We start from the raw sequence: 27,298 nt of genomic DNA on the forward strand, positions 1-27,298 counted from the left end.
TGTTATTGTGGATTTACGAAGTCGAGTTCCGGCCTCATTCTATCTATTCAGTCGCAAAAATCCGCACCACCTATTTTGTCCTAGCCGACCACCGTAGTTGGCGCTGTGGCCGGTTGCTGCAAACAGGTGAGCGTCCGCTAGAAACACTACAGAATGACACCAGCTCGTTCTGGTGACCTTATTCAGCAATAGAGTCGCGACATAGTGAAGTTTATGTCACGCTGTTATTGACACTGGCGTCACAAATGCGTGCTAGTTGCTATAACATGAGCCCTAACAGCTAGCTAGCAAACCGCAGCTAAAAATACTCCGAGCTGGTCACAGCTGACAGCTAGCATGCTAGGAGGCTACAGCTAAAAACTTTAGCTAAGGTTGTTTCTGATGGGTCGCTGTGTTGTTGGATAGCTGTTGGATGCTAATGGTAGCACCGATAGGATGATTGATAGGATCAACCATAATCGCTTCAAAATCAAATGTAATGTTAGAAAGTCAGAGGGCCACAGCTAGCACAGGAGGTAGGATAGGCTGTAAGCCCCTTAGCCGTTCTGAGAGGTGTTGAGCCTTGAAGGAGATCCTCATAGTTCATCCCTGGCAGCTTTGGATTGTGATGACTGCTGCCAAAAAGGTCATATTCACCTGCTTTTGATGATTTTTTTTTACTCAAAAACGAGCTAATGTTGTTCATTAAGTAGGATGAAATGTTTGTGAATGCATCAAGGAAGGATCCATTAAAGTTTAGGGAGGATTCAGGCCTATTTACAGTGGGGGGGGGGTATTTAGGCAGTCACCAATTGTGCAAGTTCTCCTAGTTAAAAAGAGGAGAGAGATCTGTAATTGTCATCATTTGTATACCTCAACTATGAGAGTGAGAATGAGAAGAAAAAAAAATCCAGAAAGTAACATTGTTTGATTTTGAAAGAATTTTATTTGCAAATTATGGTGGAAATGTGTACTTGGTCACTTACAAACAAGCAAGATTTCTGGCTCTCTCAGAGCTGTAACTTCTTAAAGACTCCTCTGTCCTCCACTCGTTATCTGTTTTAATGGCACCTGTTTGAACTCCTTAGCAGTATAAAATACACCTGCCCACAACCTCAAACAGTAGCACTCCGAACTCCACTATGGCCAAGACCAAAGAGCTGTCAAAGGACACCAGAAACAAAATTGTAGACTTGCACCAGGCTGGGAAGACTGAATCTGCAATAGGCAAGCAGCTTGATGTGAAGAAATCAACTTTGGGAGCAATTATACATACAAGACCACTGATAATCTCCCTGGATCTGGGGTTCCACGCAAGAGCTCATCCCGTGGGATCAAAATGATCACAAGAACAGTGAGCAAAAATCCCAGAACCACGCAAGTGACCAAAATAACAAAGGCAAATCAGTAATAAACTACACCACCAGGGACTCAAATCCTGCACTGCCGGATGTGTCCCCCTGCTTAAGGCAGTACACGTCCAGGCCTGTCTGAAGTTTGCTAGAGAGCACTTGGATGATCCAGAAGAGGACTGGGAGAACGTCCTATGGTCAGATGAAACCAAAATAGAACATTTTTGGTAGAAACACAACTTCTCATGTTTGGAAGAGAAAGAATACTGAATTGCATCCAAAGAACACCATACCTACTGAGAAACAGGGGGCTGGAAACATCATGCTTTGGGGCTGTTTTTCTGCAAAGGGACCAGGACGACTGATTCGTGTGAAGGAAAGAATGAATAGGGCCACTTATCGTGAAATTTTGTGTGAAAACCTCCTTCCATCAGCAAGGGCAATGAAGATGAAACACACTGCCCAGGCAACAAAGGATTGGCTTCATAAAAAGTATTTCAAGGTCCTGGAGTGGCCTAGCCAGTCTCCCCATAGAAAATCTTTGGAGGGAGTTGAAAGTCTGTGTTGCCCAACAACAGCCCCAAAACATCACTGCTCTAGAGGAGCTCTGCATGGAGGAATGGGCCAAAATACCAGCAACAGTGTGTGAAAACCTTGTGAAGACTTACAGAAAATGTTTGACCTCTGTCATTGCCAACAAAGGGTATATAACTAAGTATTGAGATGAACTTTTGTTATTGACCAAATACTTATTTTCCACCATAATTTGCAAATATATTCTTTAAAAATCAAACAATGTGATTTTCTGAAAAATTTTTCTCATTCTCTCATAGTTGAGGTATACCTATGATGACACAGGCCTCTCTCATCTTTTAAGTGGGAGAACTTAAACAATTGGTGGCTGAATAAATACTCCTTTTCCCCACTGCATAGTCTGGAAACAGAGAGTGAATATTTTTATTTGGTGATTACAGTTTAATACAATCTGGATCTCAGATCTTTAATGTCTTACTAAAGGGACGTGGAATCTGCCGCCTGTTCCTGACTGGTTTGAATTAAATAAAGTTAGTCCTTTTTGCTTTTTCCCAGGTATCTTTTCAGTAGTGAGGCAATATGGGGAACACAAGTGACAGGGTGGCTGCAGACCGCCATGCAGCCAAAGCCCAGCGCTCAGACAGCGGCGGCATCCACAAAGACCACGAACCCAGCAGTAAAATGGTGGACAGCACCGATGACCCCAACATCTTCAATACCTATGGGCCAGAGTCCAAGGTGACGCTGGGTGTAAATGCAGATTATACTCCCTCAGCTGATAGCTATAATATTTATCTGTTGCTTTAAGGCAGGAGAGAAAGAATTCACCCCAGATTTGGATGATCTGGTGAAAACTGGTCCCCAGGCTCGACCCACAGTCATCCGCTGGGCCGGAGGGGGGAAGGAGGTCTACATATCTGGTTCCTTTAATAACTGGAGCGCAAAGATACCTTTAAATAAGAGGTAAACAGATTTTTGTTTGAAACGTGCTACAGATGTCAATACGCTCATGTTTTAATGGAATGTCCAATTATGTGCTGATGCCCCCCCCCCCATCTGCAGCCACAATGACTTCGTAGCGATCCTGGACCTCCCTGAAGGAGAACACCAGTACAAATTCTTTGTAGATGGACAGTGGGTGCATGATCCATCAGAGGTACGACCTACAGAAGATCAGCTTTTAGAGGAAATGGATGGATGCTCTGTTGCACAAGGAACTCAAGACATTTCAAAAGCTTTATTCCAAAATTGACATTGAGATATCATCCATTCCAAACCTTAACGTGCCGACTGGTTTTTTTCCGTTGAATATTCGTAATTGCCTTTTGGTGCCTTCCTCATTTGCAGACTGTTGTAACCAGCCAGCTCGGAACCATAAACAACCTGATCCAGGTGAAGAAGTCTGACTTTGAGGTGTTTGACGCCCTGCAAGTCGACTCGCTGGAGTGCTCCGACACATCAGGTCAGCCGTAGTGATCTGGTGCTTTAATGAATCGATCAGCTATGTTTACTGACAGTAGTGAAGTCCTGACTGCTATATATTTGTAGATATGTCCAGCTCCCCTCCGGGTCCTTACGGGCAGGAGCAGTACAGCTTCAGACCGGAGGGACACTTCAAGGCCCCGCCTATACTCCCTCCTCACCTCCTTCAAGTCATCCTCAACAAGGATACCAACATATCGGTCAGTATCTCCACCTTTGTTGTCGCTGTATTCCTTCCCATTGATGAATATATGCTTTTATTTGTCCCTGTTGTTTGATTGGTTTTACTTTCTTGTTGTTATTTACTGTTTTCTCTCTTCAGTGTGACCCCGCCCTGTTGCCTGAGCCAAACCACGTCATGCTGAACCACCTCTATGCTCTCTCGATAAAGGTAGATATCTAAAATTTAAATCTTGTCATTCTCTTCGAGATGTAACAAGAACAACATGAAATACCATCTCTGGCACTTTGTCTTTGGGGGTCAGGGGTTGAATATTTTGGGAATTTTATATTCAGCTTTTTTTTTCTTGATTCTAATAAGACTAAAAATCCTTAAGCAGTGAACCTGTACTATTTAAATTTATGTGATTTAATAATGTTTCAAAGTCTTACAGCGTTAAAACAAACCAAATGTGCCAAAATCCAGCAGCTGTTCTCCAGTTGTGTCGAAATCATTTTTAGTATTAAATTAGTAACCGTCTGCTCTGTCATGGTTTTAATCTGTTTCTCTGCTCCCTTTGATTGGACGCCACTCATCACAACCCTCCTGTGTTTTCATCCTTTCAGGATGGAGTGATGGTGCTGAGCGCGACTCACAGATACAAGAAGAAATACGTCACCTCTCTGCTTTACAAGCCTATTTAAATGTCCCATCCGGTGCCAGAGAGCACAAGCATGTTCGTACCCTGCTGTTACGTTTATGTTCCGTCGTCACATTTTGCCAAATCTTGCACTGAAACAAGTTTACAGGCAAGCTTAAGGAGGGCGGCTGCAAATGTGCGCCAGGTTTTACAAGGCTGCTCTTCTGTCTACATAGGGCTCTGAACAAACATAGATAATAGTGTGTGTGCGCGCGCATGCGTGTGTGTGTGTGTCTGTGAGGTCTAAAGGAAGACGACAGCCTTGCTGTGGCTTTTACATGCAATATTTACAGAGACTGACTAATTCACTGTGTGCATTCTAGTGTTTGATTTAGCTTTTGAATATATGCATGTGAGCGTGTTCAGTGGGGGCTTTTGGAGTGTCGTTGATGTGGAGCAACAGTTTTAATCTGAAATGCTGTGTCTTTTTACTCCGTTTGAACTGTTGAACTTGACAGAGTTACGCGGAGCGCATGCAGAAACAGCTGAAGCCGGGGCGTCGGCGCCGCAGATGGCGGCAGATCTGCTATTTCTCAGACAAAAAAGAAGAAGTGCAATAACAGTTGTGAAGAGAAGCGACTTTTGGTGGTGGACTCATCGATGTGAGGTCGTGGTGAACAGGAGCTCGGCCAGTAGATGATGACGTGGAGTTTCACACGCTCTCATTGGCCTCTGTAACATGAGATAAACTTCCAGAGAGGTCAGATGTTCAGTTAACAGACGGATTGCGTTTTGTAACAGGACATTACCTCTTTCAGATGATGGTCAGAGGTGGACGTTTAGTTCAGCTGTTTTCTTTATCCTCATATTTAGGGAGCGCCTTAGCTTCCTGTGAGCAGGAGTGTCAGGCAGCAGCTTTTAACTATGCAGCAGACGACTCCGGTTTTGTAGCTTCTCCGGCGGATGGAGTCTTTCTCGAAACATGACAACCTTGAAGTGATTTAAATGTTCTTGCATCTATTTTGAGTTTTAAGTATAGGAATGTACCACATGATTGTCACATGTATGGACGCACAGAGCTGCACTGCTTGACATTTTATTTTACATGGTGTGGTTTAAAGTTTAGAAGTCGATCGGGTGTTTTTGGGTGAGTTTACGGGATAGTGGTGTCGCACAGCTGCCACGAGCTTTAAGATTATGGTGTTAAGTTGATCACGTGTGTGCTTTATATGCCAGCTTTTAAATTTATATTTGTCACTGCTGTTTAAATGACTTGCTACACTACAGATTTACAAAGGGGGCTAGCAGGAACCCTGTTGCCGTTTGATCACAACCGTTTAAAGTGTTTTATGCATGTTGAGGTTCGTCACAAAGTTTTGTCCAGCAGTGTTTCTTGCTTATTAAGTGAGACTGGACTGACGGCGTGGACGCCACCAAGGCTGCAACAACAACAACTTGAATCTTACAAACCATTCATGAATGTTTTAGAATGCTTTGCGAAACCACAATGATGATGCACGTCTACAAGGTTTTACTTGTGTGCAAATAAAGAGATATTGAATCCTGTCTGTTGTCCTCTCTCCAGTGGTAGAAGCTAACATCTGTATCCTGATGGTCTGGATTGTTACTCATACACCTTTTATTTGGGGAATTGGGTTAAATCATTACTCTTTGAGTACAGCATTTTCCGCACTGTAAGGTACACCTAAAAACCTTTAATTTTTTCAAAAACCAACAGTGCGCCTTATATATGAAAACCGTTTTAAAATACGCCACTCATTGAAGGTGCTCCTTATAGTGCAGAAAATACTGTAGTTGTGTTTTCTTGATGTTCAAGTAGTTTCTGTGAGGATCACATCTATGGAGCGATTAGGGGCCATTTATAGTAAATGTATGGCACTGAATTCATAACTGATGACACTACAAATACAAGTTGGCATCATGCATCTGTGCACAATGTATGGATGTGTATAAAGTGTCAGCGGCTGATGATCTCTGGTATAATAATAAATTGACTGAAGCCAATAAAAATCCAACAAGAGTAAAACACATTTGGAGTTTTTTATTCATCCCGTCTTCACTGATAATACTTTTGCCAACACAGCAAGCGGTTTACCGTCATCCATGTGTCCTGCATCGGTTACCTGGTTCTGTACGCGCTAAAAAGCTGCACCAATCAGCGCTATTTACACACGTGACCTGACAACACACTGCTGCGCGATTCCTTTCTCAACGAATCAGAAGACTTTGTTTACGCTCTAAAGAGGCGCTTTGAGGACGTCTTTCATTATTTTTTCCGGCTTTTTTTCTTTTTACAAATATTCAGAATTTTTCCCTTTTACTTGCAACAGGTTGGCAATATTAAACGTCTGATTTTTAATCATTTTAAATTTCTCTTTTTTTTTTTTTTTTGCAGAAAAGTTGAGCGCAAACAAAACCTGATTAGTTTGAGGTCGTTTCTACCAGAACCGAAGGAGTTCTGGAGCTAAATTTAAAGGCAAGCGAAGCAACATCGATCAGAGCTCTGATAAAGGTGATTAGTACGGTGATCAGTGACGTAGATATCATGGAGTTTGTGACATCATATCACACAGTCAGTGAATACAGTATATAAACCGAACGCTGCATGAAGTCAGTGTGACAAACTAACTAAATGATGTTTAACACCTTTAAACTCAATAAAACACATCAAATATAAAATAGAAAGCTATTGCACGACTACCCAGAGTATCCACTTTGCAAAAAGCAAATGTTGGATGTTTTTTCACACACACACACACGCACTCACACACACAGGATGCACATAGAGAAAAAGATTATTATTTACAGCATAAAATAGCAAATGTACAGCAACTAAGCGGGACAGACTATTATGAGTGAATGATTTAAAGAACGATGATCGTATGCCAAAGGTTGTATCATCTACAACAACTTAATAAGCTATATTGCCGTTGCCATGGGAATGATTGACGAACCAAGAGAAATAACTTGAAGTCAGTAGTAAATGACCGTGTGGGAAAACCCCACTCTGTTTAATTTTGGTCCAAAAAAATAATAATAAAAAAGGAGCCAAGTCCTTTCCCACAATCTGAAATAAGGGGTTACCCTCTGTGGTTCTGGAGGCCGTCTGACAAATGGGATGCCTCGGCGTCCCCCGTCTGATCTGACCACGTGATTCACATGGATAAGGCAAATCAAAAATGAAAGTATGGAGTTCAAAGGTCAAACTTTGGCAGGTGTCGTTCCACAGGTCAGAATCGACCGTTTACAATCTCTGTCATGCATCAAAACAAAAACGTGGAACTCTAACACTGATTGGCTGCTAGCTTCATAATGAGTGTGAATAATAAAAATGATAATAATAATAATCCAGTGTCTACTGGTGATGAAAACCCAGTGCAGCATAATCACTCAGAAACAACATTATTGCACATGCTCGTGTGAGAACTCCTAGAGAGGAGCTTGAATACGCGTGTTTAGCCTCATTCCGTTTGAGCGCTTTAACCTCCTCTTAAAATATTTTATCACACTTTCCCACCTAGAGATGACAGCCAGCCAATAGATCAAAGCCTTGAGCATGTAAATTATCCGATTCCCTTCCACTTCACCCATTCGGTACGTCAGATTCAGCAGATAGAAGCCAAGAAAGGCCAAACAGAGGCTAAAATGGAACCTTCAGTTCTGCTATTTGTATCCCTTAGCGACTGGTTGTCATATATTTCCTCCTCAGATGCAGCTGTGTTGCAGTGATCGCCCACCTCCTCTACATTCTTCAACTGTGTAGTGATGCACTTGCAAAAAAAAAGAAATATTAAAAGAGCCACAAGCAGTAAACTTGCATTTTCTGTGGCAGTCAAAATTTTGTCTTTGAGTGTTTTCAACTACACACACACGTATATATTAATGTGTGTGTGTATGTGTGTGCAGAATTCCTCTCACAAGCCACGATTAAACATGCAGGATCATCTATTCTGTCCTCAGGCAGGAGACGATGCTCTCGCACGCAGATCTGCGGGTTAACTTTATGTTGGACTCATCCTGAAAGCTCCTGCACACAGATCCGAGTCCAGGAGCATCGTCACCCCGCCCCTCCAGCAGGACGCACATCACCAAAACCACAAGAGGCACATTACAAAGCCTTCCTTCTGTAACACACACGATAAGGCAAACTGCTGATCACTCAAAGACAATAGTGCATGTGTGGGGGGGTGGGGGTGGGGGCAAGGGTGGAGAGTGACAGAAAGCGAATTTGGTAAGGCTCAAGGTGCAGATTATGCTGCGCACAGATGGCCTCGAGGAGGGAGGGACGGAAACACTCCCAGTCGGGTGGAGGAAGGTGGGAAAGGCTGGTGTGGCGTGGAGGGGGGGGGGGGGGCAGAGGTGGGTGTTGGCTGTTTCAGCATAGAGGTCAGAGGTGGTGGCATTGAGGCTGGTTTTTTGAAAGTCTAAAGCAGGCATTGGCTGCTGCGCTTCCTGGCAGCTGGGCGCTGATTGGCCAACTCTCCTGCCTTCAGGAAACCGCGATCAGCAGGCCGCCCTCTGGCAGCACCTCGGGGGTCCTCAGCTGGGTTTTAAGGAGGACAGGAAGAAGAACAACAAGATGGAGATTAGGACGAGCGCAGATGAACCACAAGCTAATGACAGGGTGGAATGACAAAGGAAAAATTGAACATTTTGAATTTGGGCTTTGAATTATCGGAGTCTGTACTGCAGATGTAAATCTGAAGCCTGGAGATGATTAGTGTAGCTTAGCTTAGTTCAGTTTAACTAAGCTGATTTTATTATTGTTTTGAAAGGTAAAATCTACCTAGCAGCACGGCTAAAACCTACTCATGCATTTTAACTTTTGTATCTGGTCTTCAATTAAAGTGAAAAGAAAAACATGTACAGTATTTTCCGCACTATAAGGCGCACCTAAAAGCTTTTCATTTTGTCAAAAACCGACAGTGCACCTTATATATATATATATATATATATATATATATATATATATATATATATATAATTTTATTTTTTTAAAAACAGACCATTCATTGACGGTGAGCCTTATAGTCCAGTGCGCCTTACAGTGTGGAAAATACTATAATTATAAAATCTCTTCTCAAAGCACAGGTGGGTATATTCTGTTACCTCAGAGCCAGGCTGTCTTTCTATTTCCAGTCTTTACGCTAATGGCTAACTGTCCTAAAGGCTAACTGAGAGCGCTACCATTCTCATCTTGAAATATTGGGCAGTAGACATCATTAACCTATGTCCCAAAATGTCCAAACATTCCTTTGCATACGGTTAACACCTCGGTTGAGCACCATTAGTGGCAGCAAAACTCCAGAAACACCACTGCTTGCACACAAAAAGCTGGGTGAGTGGTTAGAGAAGAAGCCATGGAATCCCTCACACACATTCATCCGGTGGTGCATCCAAATCGACGAGTTTATGACGAGTCTCAAGACTGAAGGTCAGCAGTGTGTGCATCCTTTGGTGATGTTGTGACAGCATTTGCAGGGAATGGAAGCTATGCAGCGCGTGATTATTTTCGGTGCAGACGGCTAGAGGCCTCAAACTATGAATAGTCTTAACCTTTAAACGCGGGACATGAGGAAGTAAACATGTAGAAGTAAACATTCTAGTGTAGCGGGGGGTTAGTAGATGGGCGTGGACTGAAAACACAGCGACCACACACACGTTCATGGAGCTGTTTTGTTGCATTCACCTCCAAACGTGATAACTCTATACTAGGATGGGTTGTGTGATGGGATGGCAGAGCAATGATGTCAGCAAATCCACACAGAGATAAAGGCCGACCCAGACCAGGGGTAAATAAATACAGGGTCTGGGGCGACATCTACCTCTTTGAAAGATGACAAGATGTCAGACGGTTACCGGAGCAAGGAGAGGAAGAGGAGGAGCTTAGAGAGGAAAGTCTCATCTCATTCTTCTGGGGGGGTTTAAGGGAGGAGAGGAGAGTAGAATTGAGGAGGAGGAAGAGGAAGAAGAAGAGGAAGAGGAGGAGACAAATGGAGGACGGAGACACAAGTGAGACAGTAAAAGCCAAAGGAAATGGATCCACATCATAAATCCTGAAGGACAGCAGACGTGACATTTCATAGTGATGCAGATGACACTGAGTCTTTACACACAGTATAACGTACGCTGGATCTGAGAGCTCTCATTCTGACTTACCTCTAAGTTTGTCCGGGCTTTCTTCAGCACATCACGAGTCCTTGATACTGGAAAGAAAAAAAGAAAAGGGATCTAAAAACACCGGTTTTATTTAAGACAATTTTTTCACGGACCGGCCTTCATTTGCTCGATAATCATTAATGACGCCAGGACAGCTGTAGTCTAATAATAAATCCTCCGCAGTGGTTTTATGTAAAATGCAGACATCAACAGACAATAAACAAGCCTTTTTTTCATAAATAATAATCAACATCTTTGTAAATGAAATAATTGTAAGAAATAATTATATTAAAAACTCGATTCAAGTGACAGCACTGATGAGGTTTATTTAATCAGTGCATTCAATGTAGGAGAAATACTGATCATTTCCAATAAAAGGGTGAACAAGTCACTGAGACCTGTCAAGCGGGACAGACGCATGCATTCGTCTCGGTGTCATTCCACACAAGTCTCACTTTTCAAAATAAAACATCTTTCAGACTCCAAAATAAATAAAACGGAAGTAATGTAAATTATTTTATCATTTTGTGCGACCCAGTACCAAATGACCCAAAGACCGGTACCGGTCCGCGGACCGGGGTTGGGGACCACAGCATTAATGGTCCCGAATCCCACTCCCTGTTCTTTATTCAGGTATTCAAACACACAGAAACACCTACACTGGTTCACTATGAAGTGCTCCATGCTCTCCTTGGTGCGGCTGGTGCTCCTCAGTCTTTGAATCGTCCCCTTCAGGACCTCTTCCTGCTCTGATATTCGCAGCTTCAGGGACAATATCTCCTCTTGCATACACTGCTCCTACACACACACACACACACACACACACACACACACACACACACACACACAAAGCAGAGCTGCTTTTCTACTGTCTTACCAGACTCACGCCCAAAGTCAACTAGACCAGCTGTAAAACGAGGTGCAACAAACCTTCTTGAGGTTCTGGATGGACGGATTGGTGCTGGGCAGAGCTGCTCTCCAGAACATCTTCAGCAGAGACATCGCCTCCTCCAGGATTTGCCTCAGAGTCTTGGTGTTGGACAGCAGACTCTTCACACATCTGTCGTCCAGGACCTGCATTCACAGCTCAGTTAACATAAATTCCGAACTATAAACCGCTACTTTCTTCTAGATTTTTACAGGTTAATGACCTCCAGGGAGTGCTCTAGGAGGAAGTACAGAGATACAGAGATAATACAGCGAGGACGACGATAGCGTGGTATGGTTGCGTTTTGAAAAGACCTTTTGCACATCCTGCACACCCCATATGACAGAAAACACATGAAGAAAGCCACATGATGCAGCTTTTAAGTTAAAGGCAATCGATCTGGCTGTCAAAGCAGGAAGCAGAGCTGCTGCAAGTAAGCCTATCTTTCTGTGTAAATATCTCACATTATAACACCTCGATGCCTGCGGCTTATAGCCAAAGAGACAGACTATGTCTGTAAAAGGTTTTTTTAAAAATTTTTCATTCAACTGAGGTGGCTGATGTTCAGCTTGATTGCTATATCCAGGCTTTGGTATTTCATGGGGTCTCACCAGGTCGCCGCTCTGCTTCGGACTCCTCTCCAGCAGCGGTTGGCCGAGGCAGGCCTGCAGGGTCATCTCCAGATGCTGCACGAGGCTCCGGCCCTCCAGCACCTGCTGCTGCAGAGCAGTGAAGTCGTCCACATGGCCGATGGCGTGGCGACCGTTGCGGTTTGCGAACGATCCATCCGGGGCCTCCCCTTCCAGTTCAGAGTGGGGGTCCAGAGAGTCTGCTGGAGATAAAGGAGCTAGAATCAGTTCTGGAAGGAATTAAATTTTAATTTATGCATTGGAGTAGGAATTTAGAGGTTATTGGTGTTATTATCACAAAGCAATACAAAGTCTTTATGATCCGTCTAAATCTTAGATGCAGGATTAAATGGTAGTTGAAGTCACACCAATGGCAGTGCTATGGCTGTCGTCCAGGTCTGAGTAGGGGGGACCAGGAGATCCACAGTTAAACAGACCAATATCTCTGACCGGTGGAGACGGAGCCGGGTCTGTGGAGCACACAGCAAACCACGTCACGCCAAAACCCCACATGCATTTTGTGCAGAATGATGTCACCGCCATAGCGGGCGGGAGTCGGTCTCACCGTGAAGCAGCTGTCGCCTGTAGAAGTTCTCTCTCTGGGGGCTGGCGGCGAAGGCCAAGAGGGAGGGAGTCCGAGGAGAGGTGACACCCAGCTTCTGTTCCAGCTGCTTGTGGAGCTCCAGCTGTTTGAGAGCACTGTTCTCCTGCACACTGTTCTGCAGCTGCGCTCGCAGACTCCTCACCTCCCCGAGCAGCTCCCCCAGCTCCACCGGCAGACCCGGTGGCTCACACAGGTAGCCTGAAGACGAAACGCAATATCACTAAAGAGTCTGACTGGACATGCATCTGCTTCAACCAAAACAACACCACACAGCTTATATCACACGTTAAACTAACTAGAGTGCGCCACTAATTTTCCTGAGGGGATTAAAATCAAATAACAAAATCAGAAAAATCATGACGCGGGGGCCAAATGTGGCCCGCCACATCATTTTATGTGGCCTACGAGAACATAAAAGGTAAAAGATAACATAAGACATAAAATGTCTAAAAATAAATCAAAAATGTGTACTTTGATCAAAACTACATTTCCCACAATCCAGTAATCAAGCAAATTTTAACTTTTGACAAAACCGTTTTGAACAAAGTTAATGTCCTAATCTGCGTTTGATGTTATTTTTCTTTATTCACTTGGACAGTTTGATCTTTGATTGATGGAGTTCTGTGGGTTTCATGACGAGACAAATTAAAAGGATTAACGTTACAACAGAGAAACAAACAAAAAACATTTCTGTGTTACTGTAATGTTTGTAACGTGAATAAGAAATAAATTCAGTTATTTCACATTAAGGATTAGCTACATTTATGTTACATTACATTGAGTTACATTCAGTTACATTTATAAGTTACATCTGGCCCTTTGAGGACAGCCATTATGCTGATGTGGCCCTCAGTGAAAATGAGTTTCACCCCCTGGTTTATATGATAAAATGGTGTAATTCTTAATAGTGACACTAGATGGCGCCAAATACTACAGAAGCCCTCAAAGATAGTGGCTCTAACTATTTGTCTGTGTTAGGGGCTTATATTAAGTTAGGCTAATGTGAACTCATAAACCAGACAGACCTTTTGAGTTGGAACACACTCGATCGTACACTTGCAGCTCTCTCTGCAGCGAGTGGAGGAGCTCCCTGCTCTCACACAGCTGCTGCTGCAGGAGGGACCTCTCATGCTGCAGCCTGAGGATTCACAGGACAACAGTTTCAATCCACATGTCCACCTCCCTGCCATCTGATCTCTGCACACACACACTCCAGGCAGACACACCAACCTGTTGGTATTCTCCTGACTGTCCTGCCGTTCCTGTCTCAGTGAGTGGATCTGCTGTCCCTGCTCCTGACTGTGAGCCTGGAGTCGCCTCAGCTCCTCTTTCCATTGCTCCGCTTCCAGCTCGGCTTGTTTGAGGCGTGCACGCGCCGCAAACACCGCCTCACGCAGGTGCACCACCTCCTCGCTGGTGTCTGATGGCAGAAGAGAGTCAAGACCGGTGAACATGAATGTTCATGAGGGATTCTAACATCAGCTGTCATCCAGATGAAGCACCTGTGCTGGCCTGCAGGCGTGACTGCAGACCTACGTTCACCTCCTTCAGGACTCTGATCTCATTGGACAGTTGAGTGACTGTGTCAAGTCCCTGAATGTAAATGTTTGTTGGTGCACCTGGATTAAAAATAATAACAATTATGTTATTTCTTGGATGGAAAACAGGTAGTGGTTGCGTTATGTGGATGCTGCAGTACCTCCATCATGCCTTGTGGTGGCGAGTTTCTCCTCCAGCTGCTGCCTGAGCCTCTCATTGGTCCTGATGGACTCCTCTAGACGCTGACGGAGACACCTCACCTCCTGCAGGTGCTCCTCTATCAAGTTCACCCCTAGAGAGAAACAGAATTGTAGTAATACTGCAGCTGGAGCAGATGCAGAGGTCACATGATTGCATTTTGAGGCTTTTGTTTCAGTCACACCTGCACGGTTTCCTCCCTGCTGGTGTGCCGGCGATGCAGAAAAGCTTCCGATGGGCTGGGCCATATTCTCCATGTCCCACAAACTCCCTCCCGCAACTAAACCTGAATCAGAGTTCAGCAAGGGGCCTTCATGGACGCCGCCCAGCTGGTACTGTTGAAAGGCATGATGGGAAAGCTGACCGAAGCTGGAGAGGTTGTGCTGGCTGTGGGCACCAGGGGAGAGAGGAAGCAGAGCCTTGTCCTGGGTGACTACAAAACCTGTGACAGCACACATGCATACTTTTTTTAAGACAGCAGATATACAGTAAGTCTGTTAACAATAAATGCATTTCAGGCCCCGCCCCTCACCCCTGATTTGCTCATTCATCTTTTTGTAAAGTGTGTCCAGCTCTGGGCGAACAGCGATCACAGACAGGGCCCTGGGCCGGGGGTCGGAGTTGACCTCCATACCCCAGACGTCAGGGCCTGACAGAGTAGGGGTGACCGGCTCACTGAAAGGGGCTGGAGGAGAACGACAGGAGGTGATATGTAAATGAAGGAGGCGGAGCAACAAAAAACATGGATGCTCTGGGGTCGCGGCCAGCTGTGAGTCCCATACCTCTGGAGGGCTGATAGGTCAAACCAACAGGGGCTGAGCAAAGCATGTTGGGGCAGCTGTTGGAGGACTTGAGGAAGCCATGAGGAGGAGGAGGAGTAGGGTGGACAGATAAGCAGACTAAAGGAGGGGGAGAGTGAAAGGATCGACGAGGAATTTCACAGAATGGAGAGGAGATTGTAACAACTGAGCTAAAAGAATACCGTCTCGTCGCGATCCGGGTCCTGGACGCCGCATCTGTCGCTCCTCTTCGTATTCTCGAGCATCTAAATCAGAGCACAGCTCCAGGTCTTCGTTGCTTCTGTACTCATCGGACACCAGCGAGGTTCTGTCGGAGTGGTCGGTGGTCTCGGAGAGGGCCTGGCAGCTGGACGGGCTCTCTGGGGGCTGCTGGAGCTTGGTGTGGAGGGACTCGATGATTTTGTCCTTCTGTTGGAGCTCCTTACTCAGCCTGAGAGTTATAATCACATGACATAAGGGACAGAGAGTTTCACAAAGTGCTACACAGTCTGCATGAGGCTAAACAATGAAATGCAAAAAGACTGGTGTCGTCTGATCCACCATTCCTATAAAAAGTCACTTTGTGTTGATCCAACAACCAGCGGCTCACTGTCCCACGTCCCCAGAGTGTCTTAAATCCATCTGGTGGGACTTGAGTAAATCTGTTCAACTAAAGCAACTTAAGAGTGACGGCTCTGCCTTCTGCGAGTGGATTAACAACGGACTTCTGCCTCGTCTCAGCGGTGAGGAACATATGGACAGCGACATGGAAACCATGCTCCCCACTGTAAGCCAATAACTGGACAATATGTCTGCAGATCTCGGTGATGCAGGCGATGTCATAACGGCAAGCTCACCGTAAAGCCAGCAACTCATGGCCCGTCTTGTCGTCGTGACTTTCTGCATGGTCACCTGTGGGAATAAAAGGGAGGAGGTGGAGGAGGAGGATGCTGCTGGTGTTCTTAAAAATGACCCCTGAGGACCGTAATGACGTTTCGATTAGAGGTTAGCTCCTTACGTCCGCTGATCTTGGCGACCACTCTTTGAGCCAGGGCGGTGTTCTGCTCCAGCTGCTCTCTGAAGCTCTGACCCATGTAGTAATCAATATCGTTGGCACGCAGCAGCTCCTCGAAGGCCTGCAAAACGGAACGCTCCTACGGTTCATTTGGGGTTTCAAAAAACACGGTTTAACAAACGCTGTCAGGTCTAAAAGTCTCAGCTGTACCTTGGTGGTATCGCACAGGTGTTGGGTGAGGATGTGGCCGACGCCCTGCCCCTCTTTCATCCTCTGCCTCAGGTGGGACAGCTCCCGAGCTTGGGTTTGGATCAGAGAGCTGTACTTACTGCAGACGGACAGTAACGGTATGTTAGCATGTTAGCCTTAAGCACTTCCTGTTCCTGTTACAACTCATTGTAGATCACACAAATCATTCAGGGTGTCTCTGTCTGCTCACCCGGGCCAGGTGGCACACTTCCCCTCCTCTTCTTGACCTTTGCCCTCCAGCGTGGAGCTCTTCAGTTGCGTCTCCAGTGACGCAACTCGAGCCACCAATTCCTGCAGTTCCCTACTCGGTTTCGACCCTGAGTGAACCCCTTGGGTGTCAGACATCCAACCTTCATCCTCTTCCACACCACTAGGGGTCAGCGTTGCCCCAAAGGCCCAGTTTACCTGAAAGGTTAGCAAAAAAACATCATGAAGCTAAGCTGCGCGAACTGATTGGTGAACACAATGTAGCAGGCGGTGGGTGGTACCTTGCGTGGCGTGCGCTCCAGGCTGGAGGCGTAGTCGCTGGTGTTGGACAGGGATCGGACGCGTAGCTGCAGCCCGCGGATCACCTTGTGGCAGCGGCTCAACTGCGAGCGGAGGTCCTCCACCAGGTGCTGGAGGGGCGCCGACTCGCCTCCCGCTTCGTAGGAGCGGCCGTCGGCGCTGCAGTCGGCCGAGTACCAGCTCCCAGTCTCGCCCTTGTAGTCCTGCTGGTGGGACAGCGACGTGCACATCTCCAGGTCGTCGAACTCTGAAGGGGGAAGATGGTGGGAAAAACCCCTGGATGAAGTAGCGATGGAGGAGAAACACAGAGACAGAGAGGGGCGTGGCCTATCAGCAGTCCTACCTGGGCTGCTGGCGTCTTCTCTCTCAGCTTCGTTCTCGCTACGGCCGCAAGTCTCGTAACCCAGATCCTGGAGATCCACCTGCACCTGTTTGCTGGCCTGCTGGACCGAAGTCTCTGCTGCAAAGAAAGGGGGAAGATGATGCTTCAACATTAAACAGGAAGTGTTCTGTTCACCCCTGTCTGAGCGCGACTCACTCAGCAGGTCTCTGTAGTCCTTCAGCTGTTCAGCCTGGGCGTGGACCGTCGCCTCGGACACCATCAGCCTCTCCTGCAGCTCTCTGTTCTCCTGGCGGCTCAGAGCCAAATCGGAGTTCAGACGGGCCGCCTGCTGGCGGAGACCCTCATCTAGATCCCTCCAGAGCTCGCCCGCCTCCTGCGAACAGCGACAGAAGAACGTCAAGATGAACAAACGCAGGACCAAATGACAGGAGAGGTTTGACTTTATCCGATGCCAATAAAGTTTAAACATTTTATAGTATTTGAGAAGATGATTCTAGCAAAAAACAGCATAAATAGCACCACAGTCTTATCTCAGATGCAACTTTTAACCTACTATTTGGGTCCTGATGATGGCTTTTTTTATGGCCACCTGAGTTTGATAAGTTCAACTTATAAACGATCTGAACCAGATGCTCCAAATCAAGGTCAAAAGTCAACATGAGTTCATTCCTATCTACCGTCTCAGGTTGGCGTTTGTGACGGTGGGACGTCTTTGTCCTCGTGCACCGCCTCTTCCCCCGCGAGCACGGCGGACCTCGCTTCCCAACAGTCACGTGTTGCGGAAGCGTTTCCTCCTCTTCATCTTCTTCTTCTTCTTCAATATCCTCCTCCTCGTCCTCCTCTTCCTCAGCCTCTTGCTGAATCTTCGGATGCTCCTTTGTGTTTTTGCTCAGTCCCACACCTCCAGTGTGTCCTTGGTTTTCTTTCAGAGCCTGGTTCTCCCGCAGCAGCCTCTCCACTTCGCTTCTGTCAGAAATGAAAACGTTTCAGGGACTCAGAAGGTAACGATAAACACGCAACAAACTTAAAACATGGAGTTTTGATCCAAATCTGTACCTCATGTGACCCACGGAGGCGAATCCGTCTCTCTGCAGCTGGAAGTGTGTTTCTTCAAGCTGGCTTTCTAAGGTCTTCTTGGCTTCCTGGAGCTGCTTTACATCCACCCTCTGGGAAGCCAACGCCCTCATCAGCTGTCCAGTCACAAAATCAGCTCCACAAACCTTCACACACGTCAGAATGACAGACGTCCAGTCTCACCATAGAATTCCAGGGTGGGTTCCAACTTTTAAGAAAGTTTGAATTCTAATGGTTTTAACACTAACATGTGAATTAAGGTGTTTTACCTTAAGGGAAGCTTCACTTCTGGTCGTCGCTTTTTCCTCCTCCTCCTCCTCCTCTTCTATACTGTCTGAAAACTCCTCGCTGTTGTCATCTTCATCACATCCTTTCTCCTCCTCTTCCTCCGAGCTGAGTTCTGGAAACAGAACAAGGAGAGTGTTCACCTTCCCAGCTGGATCTCTACTCTTCCTATTATTCCAGGCCCCGCCCACTCCGGCGTGCTCGCCTTCATTCTTTCCACAACTCAGGACACCGAATCAGCGCTTTGGAAGTCATGGGACTAAACGGGAAATGTTATGTCACACCTTGCAAGCAGCCAGCTGAAGGAGTGTGTGTGTGTGTGTGTGTGTGTGTGTGTGTGTGTGTGTGTGTGTGTGTGTGTGTGTGTGTGAGTGCTGGACATTTTGATGACTTCTGGCTTGGTAACATTCCATCATTAGATCTTAATGGTAGTTGTGTGTCAGGAAACTTTTTGTGTTGTGTTAATTTTATACACGCAGACTCACAAATGGGTTTGTTGCCAGGTAACAGGCTGAGTGGAAAGTGACTGTTAGGCATTTCAAAGTTACACCGTTTTGCCTAACAGCTGCTAAAGGACACTTACACGCACAACACTCCACATACATAGTGTGTAACGCTGGATGTGTGTCTTTCCTGTAGGGGTGTGTGTCTGCAGCACTGATGGGACCTATTACTGGTTTATTTTTAGAGTTTTAAATAAACAGTATAATGTCTCCACTTTAGAACAGCATGATATTTAACTATGATTATGTAAATATCTTTCTGCTGAAATTGATGTTATTGATGAATATGTGCAGCATATCAGGAACACGTAGACTCATGTTGTTGGTTGTGTATTTTACTTCCAATCAGGTGTGTTGGTTTAGCTTCTTGTGTGTGTTATGAATCTCTAAGTGGGCTTCACACACAACAGCCATGCAAACATAGAAACCATGCCACCATAGCATGCATGAGGGAGTGGGGACATAAATAAAACACACTCTTAATCTCTTGTGATTGTTTGTATTTATGCACTACTTGTGACAAATCCACATAACTATGGACGTATTTATAATATGTGTTATTGTGGTAAAATAGGGTCAAACAAAAGCAATATTTCTAACAGGGGAAGGAGTTGGATTCTGCTTGGAAAACCTCAAGGTTTAAGATAATTTTAACAGCATTAACCAATTATACACAACAAACAGAAGTGCTTTTGACATAAAAGAAGCACGTTTTTATTTCTGTGGCATTTAAAATACAAAATAAGTGTTGACAAGGATTCCATCTCCCAAGACTAGATGAGAGATCAGGGCATATTTAAAATAAAATGTACTCTGCCATATACACACACACACACACACACACACACACACACACGCACACACAATGGCTGTTCCTTCTGGCATTCACATCTCATGTGATTCATAGAGAGCACAGTGCAGACAGTAATATTATTATTCTCTTGGTACAAGGCTGAAATTAAGTCCCACAAACACAAACTATTCGCAATTAACACCAAATGACCAAAACACTAAACCAACCACTTAAATATTAACAATATCTTATGTTTCATGCATTATCTGTTAGAATAACACAGGACTAGTGGAGATACGTTATAAAGAGGTTAAGCAGAAACTACTCGGCCGTCTTTTTGTATTTTTGTATCTTGGGCCTTATCACGAGCGCACGTCCCGTTCACAAGCAGCTGATGTAAAAAACAAATAATGGATGGGGAGACCTTTCACTGTAAGGCATGAGCTGGAGTTTCTTCACTGTGAGGGTAAGTCTAGAAGAGCGACACCGATGACAGACGGTACAGTATGCAGACGGTATGCAGGCATCATTACAAACACAACAAATAAATACGTTCACACCATTCTCTCCAAGTATTAGCACACACAAGACTCTGGGTCGCACGATGCTTCTTTACACACTAGAGGTTGATCTGAGCAGGCTGCTGTTGTGAGTAGTGCTTGTGCAAACTGGATGAAGCTGTCTGAAGACAGTTTCTCACTGTTAAAGAGACTAAATTCTCTTTGAAATTCCATTTCTTCTATTAGATTGAGCATCACAGGCTGCAGACAGCTTCCATCTCACGTGAAGAGCATCAGTGTTACTCAACGGTGCAAATCAACGAGCATTAATGACCGCCGTGACCCTCGGGGCTGGACCCTGCCCATCCCCACCTCCATAGTCAGGTTCTCTATGAGCTGCCCTCTCCAGCATCAGGGCCACGCTGCGGGTCCTGGCCAGGACCTCCTCCAGCTGCGTGCGCAACGCCTGAACAGAGTCCAGCTCAGTGTGGAGGGTCTGGATCTTCTCTGAACTGATAGGGAGGGGGAAAGAAAAAGTTCTTTTTAAAGCAAAATCTAAATGCGACCTGGACCTGTCACAAGGCCTGGGTGAAGATTCCCTACCTGTCAGTCTTGGCGAGTTTCTGGAAGAGATTTTGGTATAATCTCTTCTCTGTCTTCAGGGCCTCTTTGAGCTTGGTGTGCTCAGACACCAGCTGCTCTAACACGCGCTGGATCAGAACATCAGGAAGACAAGGGTATTAAAACAGTACAAACAATCCAACACTGTGCCGTCGACTGGGAATAAGAGAAAATCCTACTTGGTGATCAGAGCTGTGTTTAGTTTCCACCTGTTGTTGAGCCAAACGCAGAGCAGAGAGCTCCTTCTGCACAGCACAAAAACAAAACTCATGAGATTTAAAAGAAGAATCTCACAGAACTTATTAAGCATCAGAATAGTCCAAGTTACCTGGGCCTCTTTCTCCTTCTTCAGCACCAGCCGCAACTCCTCCTGGACGGCCTTCATCTCTGCCTCACTCTCCTTAGAGGAGGACTGCATCATCTCCTCTTGGCCACGCATCAGCTCCTGAAGGACCAGCGTATGAGCCCCAAGTCAAACAGCATCATGGGAAGAAGGCCGAGTGGAAACGAGCAAACTAGTACCTTTATAAACGCTTCCTTCTCAGTGAGCAGACTCCTGAGATGTCCAGTCTCCCTTTCCGTCTCTCTCTCCTTGTCCAGCTTCAGCTCGCACAGTTCCTGCTCTTTCAGGAACAGCTGTCTGCGCAGCTCCTGCAGCTGGCTGCTCTGCTCCCCCGTCACCATGGACAGCCTGTAGGAGTAGTCCTGGAAGAGAAACCACATCCACGGCCTGGGTTCAAAACCAGCTGCGCCTCTAAGACCGTTACCCGCCTCAGCTACCGGGCCCACCTGCAGGTACTGATCCTTGGAGCTGATGGTGTTCAGCAGGTCCTGGATCTGTGCGTGGTGCTCATTGGACTGCCGGCTGCGGTCTGACAGCAGCTCCTGGAACAGTTTCTCTTTCAGAGCCAGTCGAGCCTTCAGCTCCTCTACCAGCTCAGTGGGACCGGCCTGAACTCTAGCAACGAGGGCAGCTGTCAGATCCTGCAATACCCGCCACACACACACACACACACACACACACACACACAGACGAACACACACGCCTTTATCTCCACACCTTCTTTGTATTGATGAAAACATGTAGTACAGGTTTTTCTGTGTGGATTGTGAAGCTTTGGAAGCGACACAAACCGTCACACACAAAGGACTAAAGGAGGGTGTGTTCGCCACCTGAGCCTCCTGGTTGCGTGTCTGCAGAGCTGCCTGCAACTGGTTGATGATGGCGTCTTTCTCCCTCTGGGTGTTTCTCTCTTTCTCCTCACTCTGCTGCTTCATCCACTGGAGGTTCCTGTAGGCCTCAGCCGCCCGCTCCAGCTCCAGCTCCTTACCACGCACCAAAGCATCCAGACTCTAAAAAACACACAGGAACCCAAAATCGTAGCTTATTTAAATGTGTATAAATACACAACATCTCAATTTTGCATGAGCGTACTGTGATGGTTTCCTCGTTGCTGGACAGGATGCAGCGAACTCTCTCCAGGTCGCGCTCCTTCTCCCTGAGGGCCAGCTGCAGCCTCCTCACGCGGCCCTCGTGCTCCTCCACACAGCGGAACTTATCATCAATAGAGCGCTACACACGGACGAGAAGAAAGTCTAATTAAAAAAGCTTCTGATTCTTTCATACTAATACTGGTTTGAAAGTTTCAGGACATGAAGATATTGATCCTGATATTTTTCCATTTGTCTCTGAAGTGTAAATGTGTTTGTCTTTTACCTCCAGCGCTCTGTCTCTGTCTTTAATTCGCTCTCTCAGCTTCCCCAGCAGCGAATCTCCTGGTCTGGAGCTTCCTGCTGACTCTAGAATCTCAGAGTACTCCTACGGATACGAAGAGGCGGGATCAGAGACATGTTTTTCACTAGATGTACGAAGGGGCGGCGTGGCGTGCGCTACCTCTAACTGCCGCTCCTTGTCCTGCAGAGAGCGTTTGAGCTGTGAGATGTTCCTGTCTCTCTCCTGCACCACAGCCTGTCTCTCTTCCTCGCTCTCCTTCAGAGCTGCTTCTTTAGCCTGAAGCTCTGAGCGAGTTTTCTGGAGGACACGACAAAGGTCCTGCGACACAAAGATGACACAACATCATTCACAGTGCTCGGCTAACAATCATTCAGTTTACTCTTTCATGAACAGAGCGCACTGACCTGGTTGTGTTTCTCGGTGATCTCCCTGTGCTGGAGCGCCTCCTGCAGGTCAGTGTTGAGTCTGTCCTTGAATCTCATCAGGTCTCCTCCTTGCCTCTGGCTCTGCCTCAGATTCCTCTGGCTGGCTTCAAGCTCCAGACCGAGGGAGAAGAGCGAGCTCTGCACCGCCACCAGCTCGCCCTGCAGCTGGGCGAGCATCAGGGACTCACTGACTCCCTCTGGAGGCTGGAGGAAGAAGGACCACAAGCCACAGTCAGTCCGTCATGAGCCAGGAGACAGAATCGCTCCACTAGATGTCTCACCTTGCATTGGGCGAGCTGGTGGCGGTGGGCCACTTCTCTCAGCTTACACAGCGAGGTGTTCTGCCCTTCGATCAGCTTGTACAGCTCCTGCGCCTTTGAAAACAATAAGTTACAGACGTTAGCTTCACATAGTTATCATTTCACACTGGTTGTGCAGCAAAGACCAACACTGACTTCTTGGTCTTTGGTGCTGTTGGACTCTGTCAGCCCCTCAATGGTTCTTTCCTGACTCTGCGCCGCCTGACGGATGGAACGCAGCTCACACTCCATCTCGTTTAGCTTCTCCTGCAGCTTCTGCATATCACGACAGAGTTCTTCCGTCACCAGATGTGCAATTACCAAACACAAACAGCCGTTGCGAGGTGATCTCACGAGCCTTTACCATGTTGTTGGCCTCACTCTCGTGGATCTTGGCCTGGAGGGATTGGACCTGGAGCTGGGCCTTTTGGAGCTCGCTCACACACTGACCGGCTGCACACTCGTACTGGTTCAGTTGACTCTGCTGCTCCTCAACGAGGCTCTAAAGGCAAGAACAAGAGCTTCAAGTTATGAAAACATCTGGTTGTGTGCAATGTGTTGACTTCTTGCTGACCAGATCCAGCTGTTGAATTATTGGTGAGAGAAGGTTGTTCCCTGAAAAACATGCAGAGGCTGCATAACTTCAACAGCTGATTGTGTAATATGTGGTTATTCAAGCGAGTGCTTTCTAAAAGGCATAGAGCATCTGAAGCGCTGTGAGTGTCTGCATGCATGAGTTAGCATGACTGCGCTCCAGAACCACGATTATCTTTACGTAACAACTCTCACTGACTAGAGGGACGTTAGTAAGACTTCAGAAAATTGAATAATGAGGCGAACATCCGTTTAGAGTTTTATTTTCTAATAGATCACATTTAAAATACTGCTTTTAAACTAACCAATCAGTGTTGAGATGTTACTGTGGTAACATCAGAACACTGATTTTCAATCTCTTTGCCTGAAGGCCTGAGAATGAAAATAGGCCAGTGGAGGAGTCACAGTCCTTTCATGTCTCCCCTTATCTGACCTACTTCAGCCAAACACTCTTATTGAAAACTACTCATTCAGAGGCAAACATGCAGCCTCCATAAACCCCTTCAGAAGTTGTTTAGCTTGACGTAAAAATACACGCTCGCATTTCAGCGAACGTGTCTGTGCTGTGAAACTAGTTTCAGACTGGAAAAGCTTGTAGTCTGTCAGCAGTTTGTTGTGGAAGTCAATGAGAAAGGTCAACTTAGTCTTCCTCAAGGGTTGAACTGAACCAATCACTCATTTACATTTTAAATTTCAGGCCTTTACTGTCACACTCTCACATACAGGCATCAGCAATGATGCTTATGTAACTCCTTCCTACATGCAAAAAAACTAAAACCCACAAAGGAACACGACCCTGCAGCTGACATCCTCCTGTGTAAAAGCTTGTTGGAGGATAATCGGCTTGATATAAGTGACTTATTATGAAGCTCAATCATTTTGTAGGCAGGCAGCACTGCTAAAGGTCTCTGGGTTTAAGTGAAATTCATTTCTCCACGTGTGTCATCATTACAGCACCATCACTGTCCTCTCTCGGTGTTTTATACCTGGTGGGGAGGAGGAGGAGGATACTCTTTGTACAGATCTTCCATTAACTCTTCCATCTCAGCCAGGTTGGCTCCCAACTCGAGCCTCGAATCCAGCCTGATAACAGGAGTCACCAGCTCAGGTGTTTGCAGGTGGATGTCTCTTTCTCCATTCGGAGTGCTGTAGGACATTTCCACCACTGGATCAGGGAAGTAAAGCCTTTTTCTGCTGGAGCTCTGTCGGAGCAGGACAGGAAGTTTGCTCCCCTTGCATCCACGGACTGGCCGGTGAACAGCATAGCTCTGCAGCAAACTGAGAACCATGGAGATGCTTGGTCCAGGAGAGGCTTGGCGATGTAGGGCTCCCATTTGATCTTCAGAGAAGGAGTCAGATATCCGGTCGTCCAGTGGTTCCCTCTGGGCCTGAAGCAGCCCATCTATTATGGCTTCAGATTCAATACACTCCTCAGTCGTCTCTATGGATGCGATGGAGGGGCTGGAACTGCCTCGTGCATCTAGGGTACGATTGCTGTCCGATGCCTTCGAGGGGTCCTGAGAACCGGGGACCAGAGTTGGAGATGATATGTCTTCCTCCGAATCCACCGCAGTTTCTTTTTTTGCTTCTCCGCCACTCCCTCCAACAGCACTGGCTGAATATCTGGTTGATGGACCACAGGAAATACTCCTTGCCAGCTTCCTGGGCACCTTGCAAACAGCTTCATAGTCAGAGTCCGTCACCCGTAGGTAAGAACATCCCCGGCACCTGCTGGGAGTGCTGGCAAAACAACGCTGCGAGGTCGTAACCTCCGACCCCGGACCGACAGGAGACTGAGGGTGATGGTGATAACAGTCCAGGCTGTCGTCGGCCCAGGACTCATATAAAGAGTAAACCAGATCATCCTGGAGCAGGGCACAGTATTTGGCATGGGTAAGACCTGAAATATCTACCATCCCATCTCCTGGTCCTTCAATGCCTCCAGTAAATGCCACCACATCCTCCTCGGAATTGGTCTTCCGATAAAGACCACTGATGCACTGCCTGAGCCGATGCTTCTCCTGCAGGAGCCTCTGCAACCTCTCGATAGACAGGGCCTCAACACGGGCGATCACCGTGTCGAAGCGGTACATGCGGTCCAACATAAAGGTGCACTTTGAGCAGGCGAACTCCCCTCTGCCATCACGGGTCAGCTCACGTCCCAGAGCGTGAGACAGCAGCACCTGGAGGTTGAGCTTGGCTGTAGGATGGAAGAGCCATCGCCGCTGGTTACCACACAGCTCACGTCCGCAGATGCGACACGCCTCCTTCATTTTGAGATCAAGAAGCATTCCAGAGGCGTACAATTGACAATGTTTACTCTGGCACCGAGGACACCTGAGTCCTTATAGTGAATAGGATCCCAGATGAACACAGGCTTCAGAAGCTTTTGAAACCTTTGTCATAGAACCAGTTCAAAACTCTTTAGTCCTTGCAATGGCATTAAAGACACTGAATGTCTATAAAAATATATAAGATGAGGTAGAAAGGAAGAACCCAGTGCTCGTAGGGGGTGGCAGTACATTCAAAGAATGACGTATATTTAAAAAAAAAAATGTTATGACCAGAATTAAAATCAATCCATTAATCCTCGATCAGCATTGATTATCAGAGGTACAGGTGCGTCACGAAAAAGGACGTACAGTACACTCACACTGACTATTCCATAGTCCTATTTATTTAGTTGTTTATATCACATTTCCCACAGCATCAGTCGCGTCTCTGCCGCATTAGTCGCCCGCGATACGCGAGCGGCACCGCGCGTCCTCGGGTTTAACGTGACCGGGGACTGGAAGTATTCCCGGCCGGTGAACGACGCCCTTCACACGGATACAGAGCAGTGAGTCCTCGTAGGGTCTTCTGAGACCTTCTCCGACGTCTGTGTTCAAAAGAAGGAGCCTTCATTCTGTTTTCAGCGTTTACCGACGGCTAAAGTCGGAAATCATAACCCTCGTTCAGGGCGGGGATCCTCCGCTCCGAGTCGAGAGATAACGATGGTGAGGCTGCTGAACCAGACCTGCAGCGACGGAGCGAACCATTACAAGACGGGAGGCGGGGGGGGGACAAACGCTGTGAGCAGCCATAAAGGGGTGCTCACGTTTAAAATCCGCCATTATTTGGATTCATAACGGCCAGCTCAGCAGTCAAACCCACATTTAAATGAAGAGCCAATAAATATGTGATTACTTAGGGTCTACCGGTAAACACACGGACCCGGGCTCCCCTGTGAGCTTGTTTGTTCCTCCTACCCGGTTTACTAACCTCTCCTCGCCTGACTGAACAGGTGAAATGCTAACATGCTAACATCAGTGACAGCTCTGTGCATTTGAATAACATACGAGACAGATTATA

The 27,298-nt window shown here is 46.5% G+C and overlaps 2 protein-coding genes across 12 annotated transcripts in view; one reads left to right on the plus strand and one right to left on the minus strand.

Annotated features, from left to right (window-relative positions):
- Window positions 1-2: 2 nt before the first annotated feature.
- Window positions 3-6,159, plus strand: prkab2 (protein kinase, AMP-activated, beta 2 non-catalytic subunit). 2 transcript variants are annotated; one of them, XM_068340942.1, is made up of 8 exons: window positions 3-126; window positions 2,421-2,603; window positions 2,674-2,828; window positions 2,928-3,021; window positions 3,213-3,327; window positions 3,414-3,547; window positions 3,670-3,738; window positions 4,134-6,159. In XM_068340942.1, exons 2-8 carry the CDS (start codon window positions 2,445-2,447, stop codon window positions 4,209-4,211), a joined length of 804 nt encoding a protein of 267 aa, XP_068197043.1. In that variant the 5' UTR covers window positions 3-126; window positions 2,421-2,444; the 3' UTR covers window positions 4,212-6,159. The 2 variants fall into 2 exon arrangements, with proteins under 2 accessions (XP_068197043.1, XP_068197044.1); XM_068340943.1 differs by lacking the exon at window positions 3-126 and adding an exon at window positions 164-625.
- A 35-nt stretch (window positions 6,160-6,194) lies between these two features.
- LOC137612419 (myomegalin-like) overlaps window positions 6,195-27,298 on the minus strand; it is a 37,416-nt gene continuing 16,312 nt past the window's right edge. The window contains exons 1-41 of one of the 10 annotated variants that reach the window (XM_068340933.1): window positions 24,934-26,917; window positions 23,718-23,855; window positions 23,510-23,629; window positions 23,336-23,428; window positions 23,034-23,258; window positions 22,789-22,947; window positions 22,612-22,713; window positions 22,330-22,467; window positions 22,068-22,247; window positions 21,684-21,878; window positions 21,417-21,599; window positions 21,223-21,339; window positions 21,074-21,139; window positions 20,877-20,983; window positions 20,646-20,785; window positions 18,462-18,592; window positions 18,175-18,338; window positions 17,796-18,081; window positions 17,314-17,491; window positions 17,119-17,235; window positions 16,757-17,022; window positions 16,459-16,673; window positions 16,230-16,347; window positions 16,023-16,140; window positions 15,862-15,916; window positions 15,208-15,455; window positions 15,008-15,124; window positions 14,758-14,910; window positions 14,410-14,667; window positions 14,188-14,319; window positions 13,991-14,107; window positions 13,719-13,908; window positions 13,514-13,626; window positions 12,450-12,686; window positions 12,253-12,354; window positions 11,867-12,087; window positions 11,258-11,401; window positions 10,987-11,125; window positions 10,328-10,374; window positions 10,028-10,082; window positions 6,195-8,711 (exon numbers count right to left, since the gene is read on the minus strand). In XM_068340933.1, the coding sequence (XP_068197034.1) occupies window positions 8,593-8,711; window positions 10,028-10,082; window positions 10,328-10,374; window positions 10,987-11,125; window positions 11,258-11,401; window positions 11,867-12,087; window positions 12,253-12,354; window positions 12,450-12,686; window positions 13,514-13,626; window positions 13,719-13,908; window positions 13,991-14,107; window positions 14,188-14,319; window positions 14,410-14,667; window positions 14,758-14,910; window positions 15,008-15,124; window positions 15,208-15,455; window positions 15,862-15,916; window positions 16,023-16,140; window positions 16,230-16,347; window positions 16,459-16,673; window positions 16,757-17,022; window positions 17,119-17,235; window positions 17,314-17,491; window positions 17,796-18,081; window positions 18,175-18,338; window positions 18,462-18,592; window positions 20,646-20,785; window positions 20,877-20,983; window positions 21,074-21,139; window positions 21,223-21,339; window positions 21,417-21,599; window positions 21,684-21,878; window positions 22,068-22,247; window positions 22,330-22,467; window positions 22,612-22,713; window positions 22,789-22,947; window positions 23,034-23,258; window positions 23,336-23,428; window positions 23,510-23,629; window positions 23,718-23,855; window positions 24,934-26,238 (7,308 nt within the window). In that variant the 5' untranslated portion in view covers window positions 26,239-26,917 and the 3' untranslated portion in view covers window positions 6,195-8,592. The other 9 variants (XM_068340932.1, XM_068340934.1, XM_068340930.1 and 6 more) reach the window with 9 other exon arrangements.

The sequence above is a fragment of the Antennarius striatus genome, chromosome 18 (genome assembly GCF_040054535.1).
Source record: "Antennarius striatus isolate MH-2024 chromosome 18, ASM4005453v1, whole genome shotgun sequence".
Lineage (NCBI taxonomy): Eukaryota > Metazoa > Chordata > Actinopteri > Lophiiformes > Antennariidae > Antennarius > Antennarius striatus.

Bases quoted from the DNA above. Each gene is read 5' to 3' on its own strand.
- prkab2 (XM_068340942.1), top strand. From the start codon at position 2,445: ATGGGGAACACAAGTGACAGGGTGGCTGCAGACCGCCATGCAGCCAAA. The intron at 2,829-2,927 runs GTAAACAGATTT...CCCCATCTGCAG, and splicing joins AAGATACCTTTAAATAAGAG to CCACAATGACTTCGTAGCGA. The intron at 3,548-3,669 runs GTCAGTATCTCC...TTCTCTCTTCAG, and splicing joins ACAAGGATACCAACATATCG to TGTGACCCCGCCCTGTTGCC.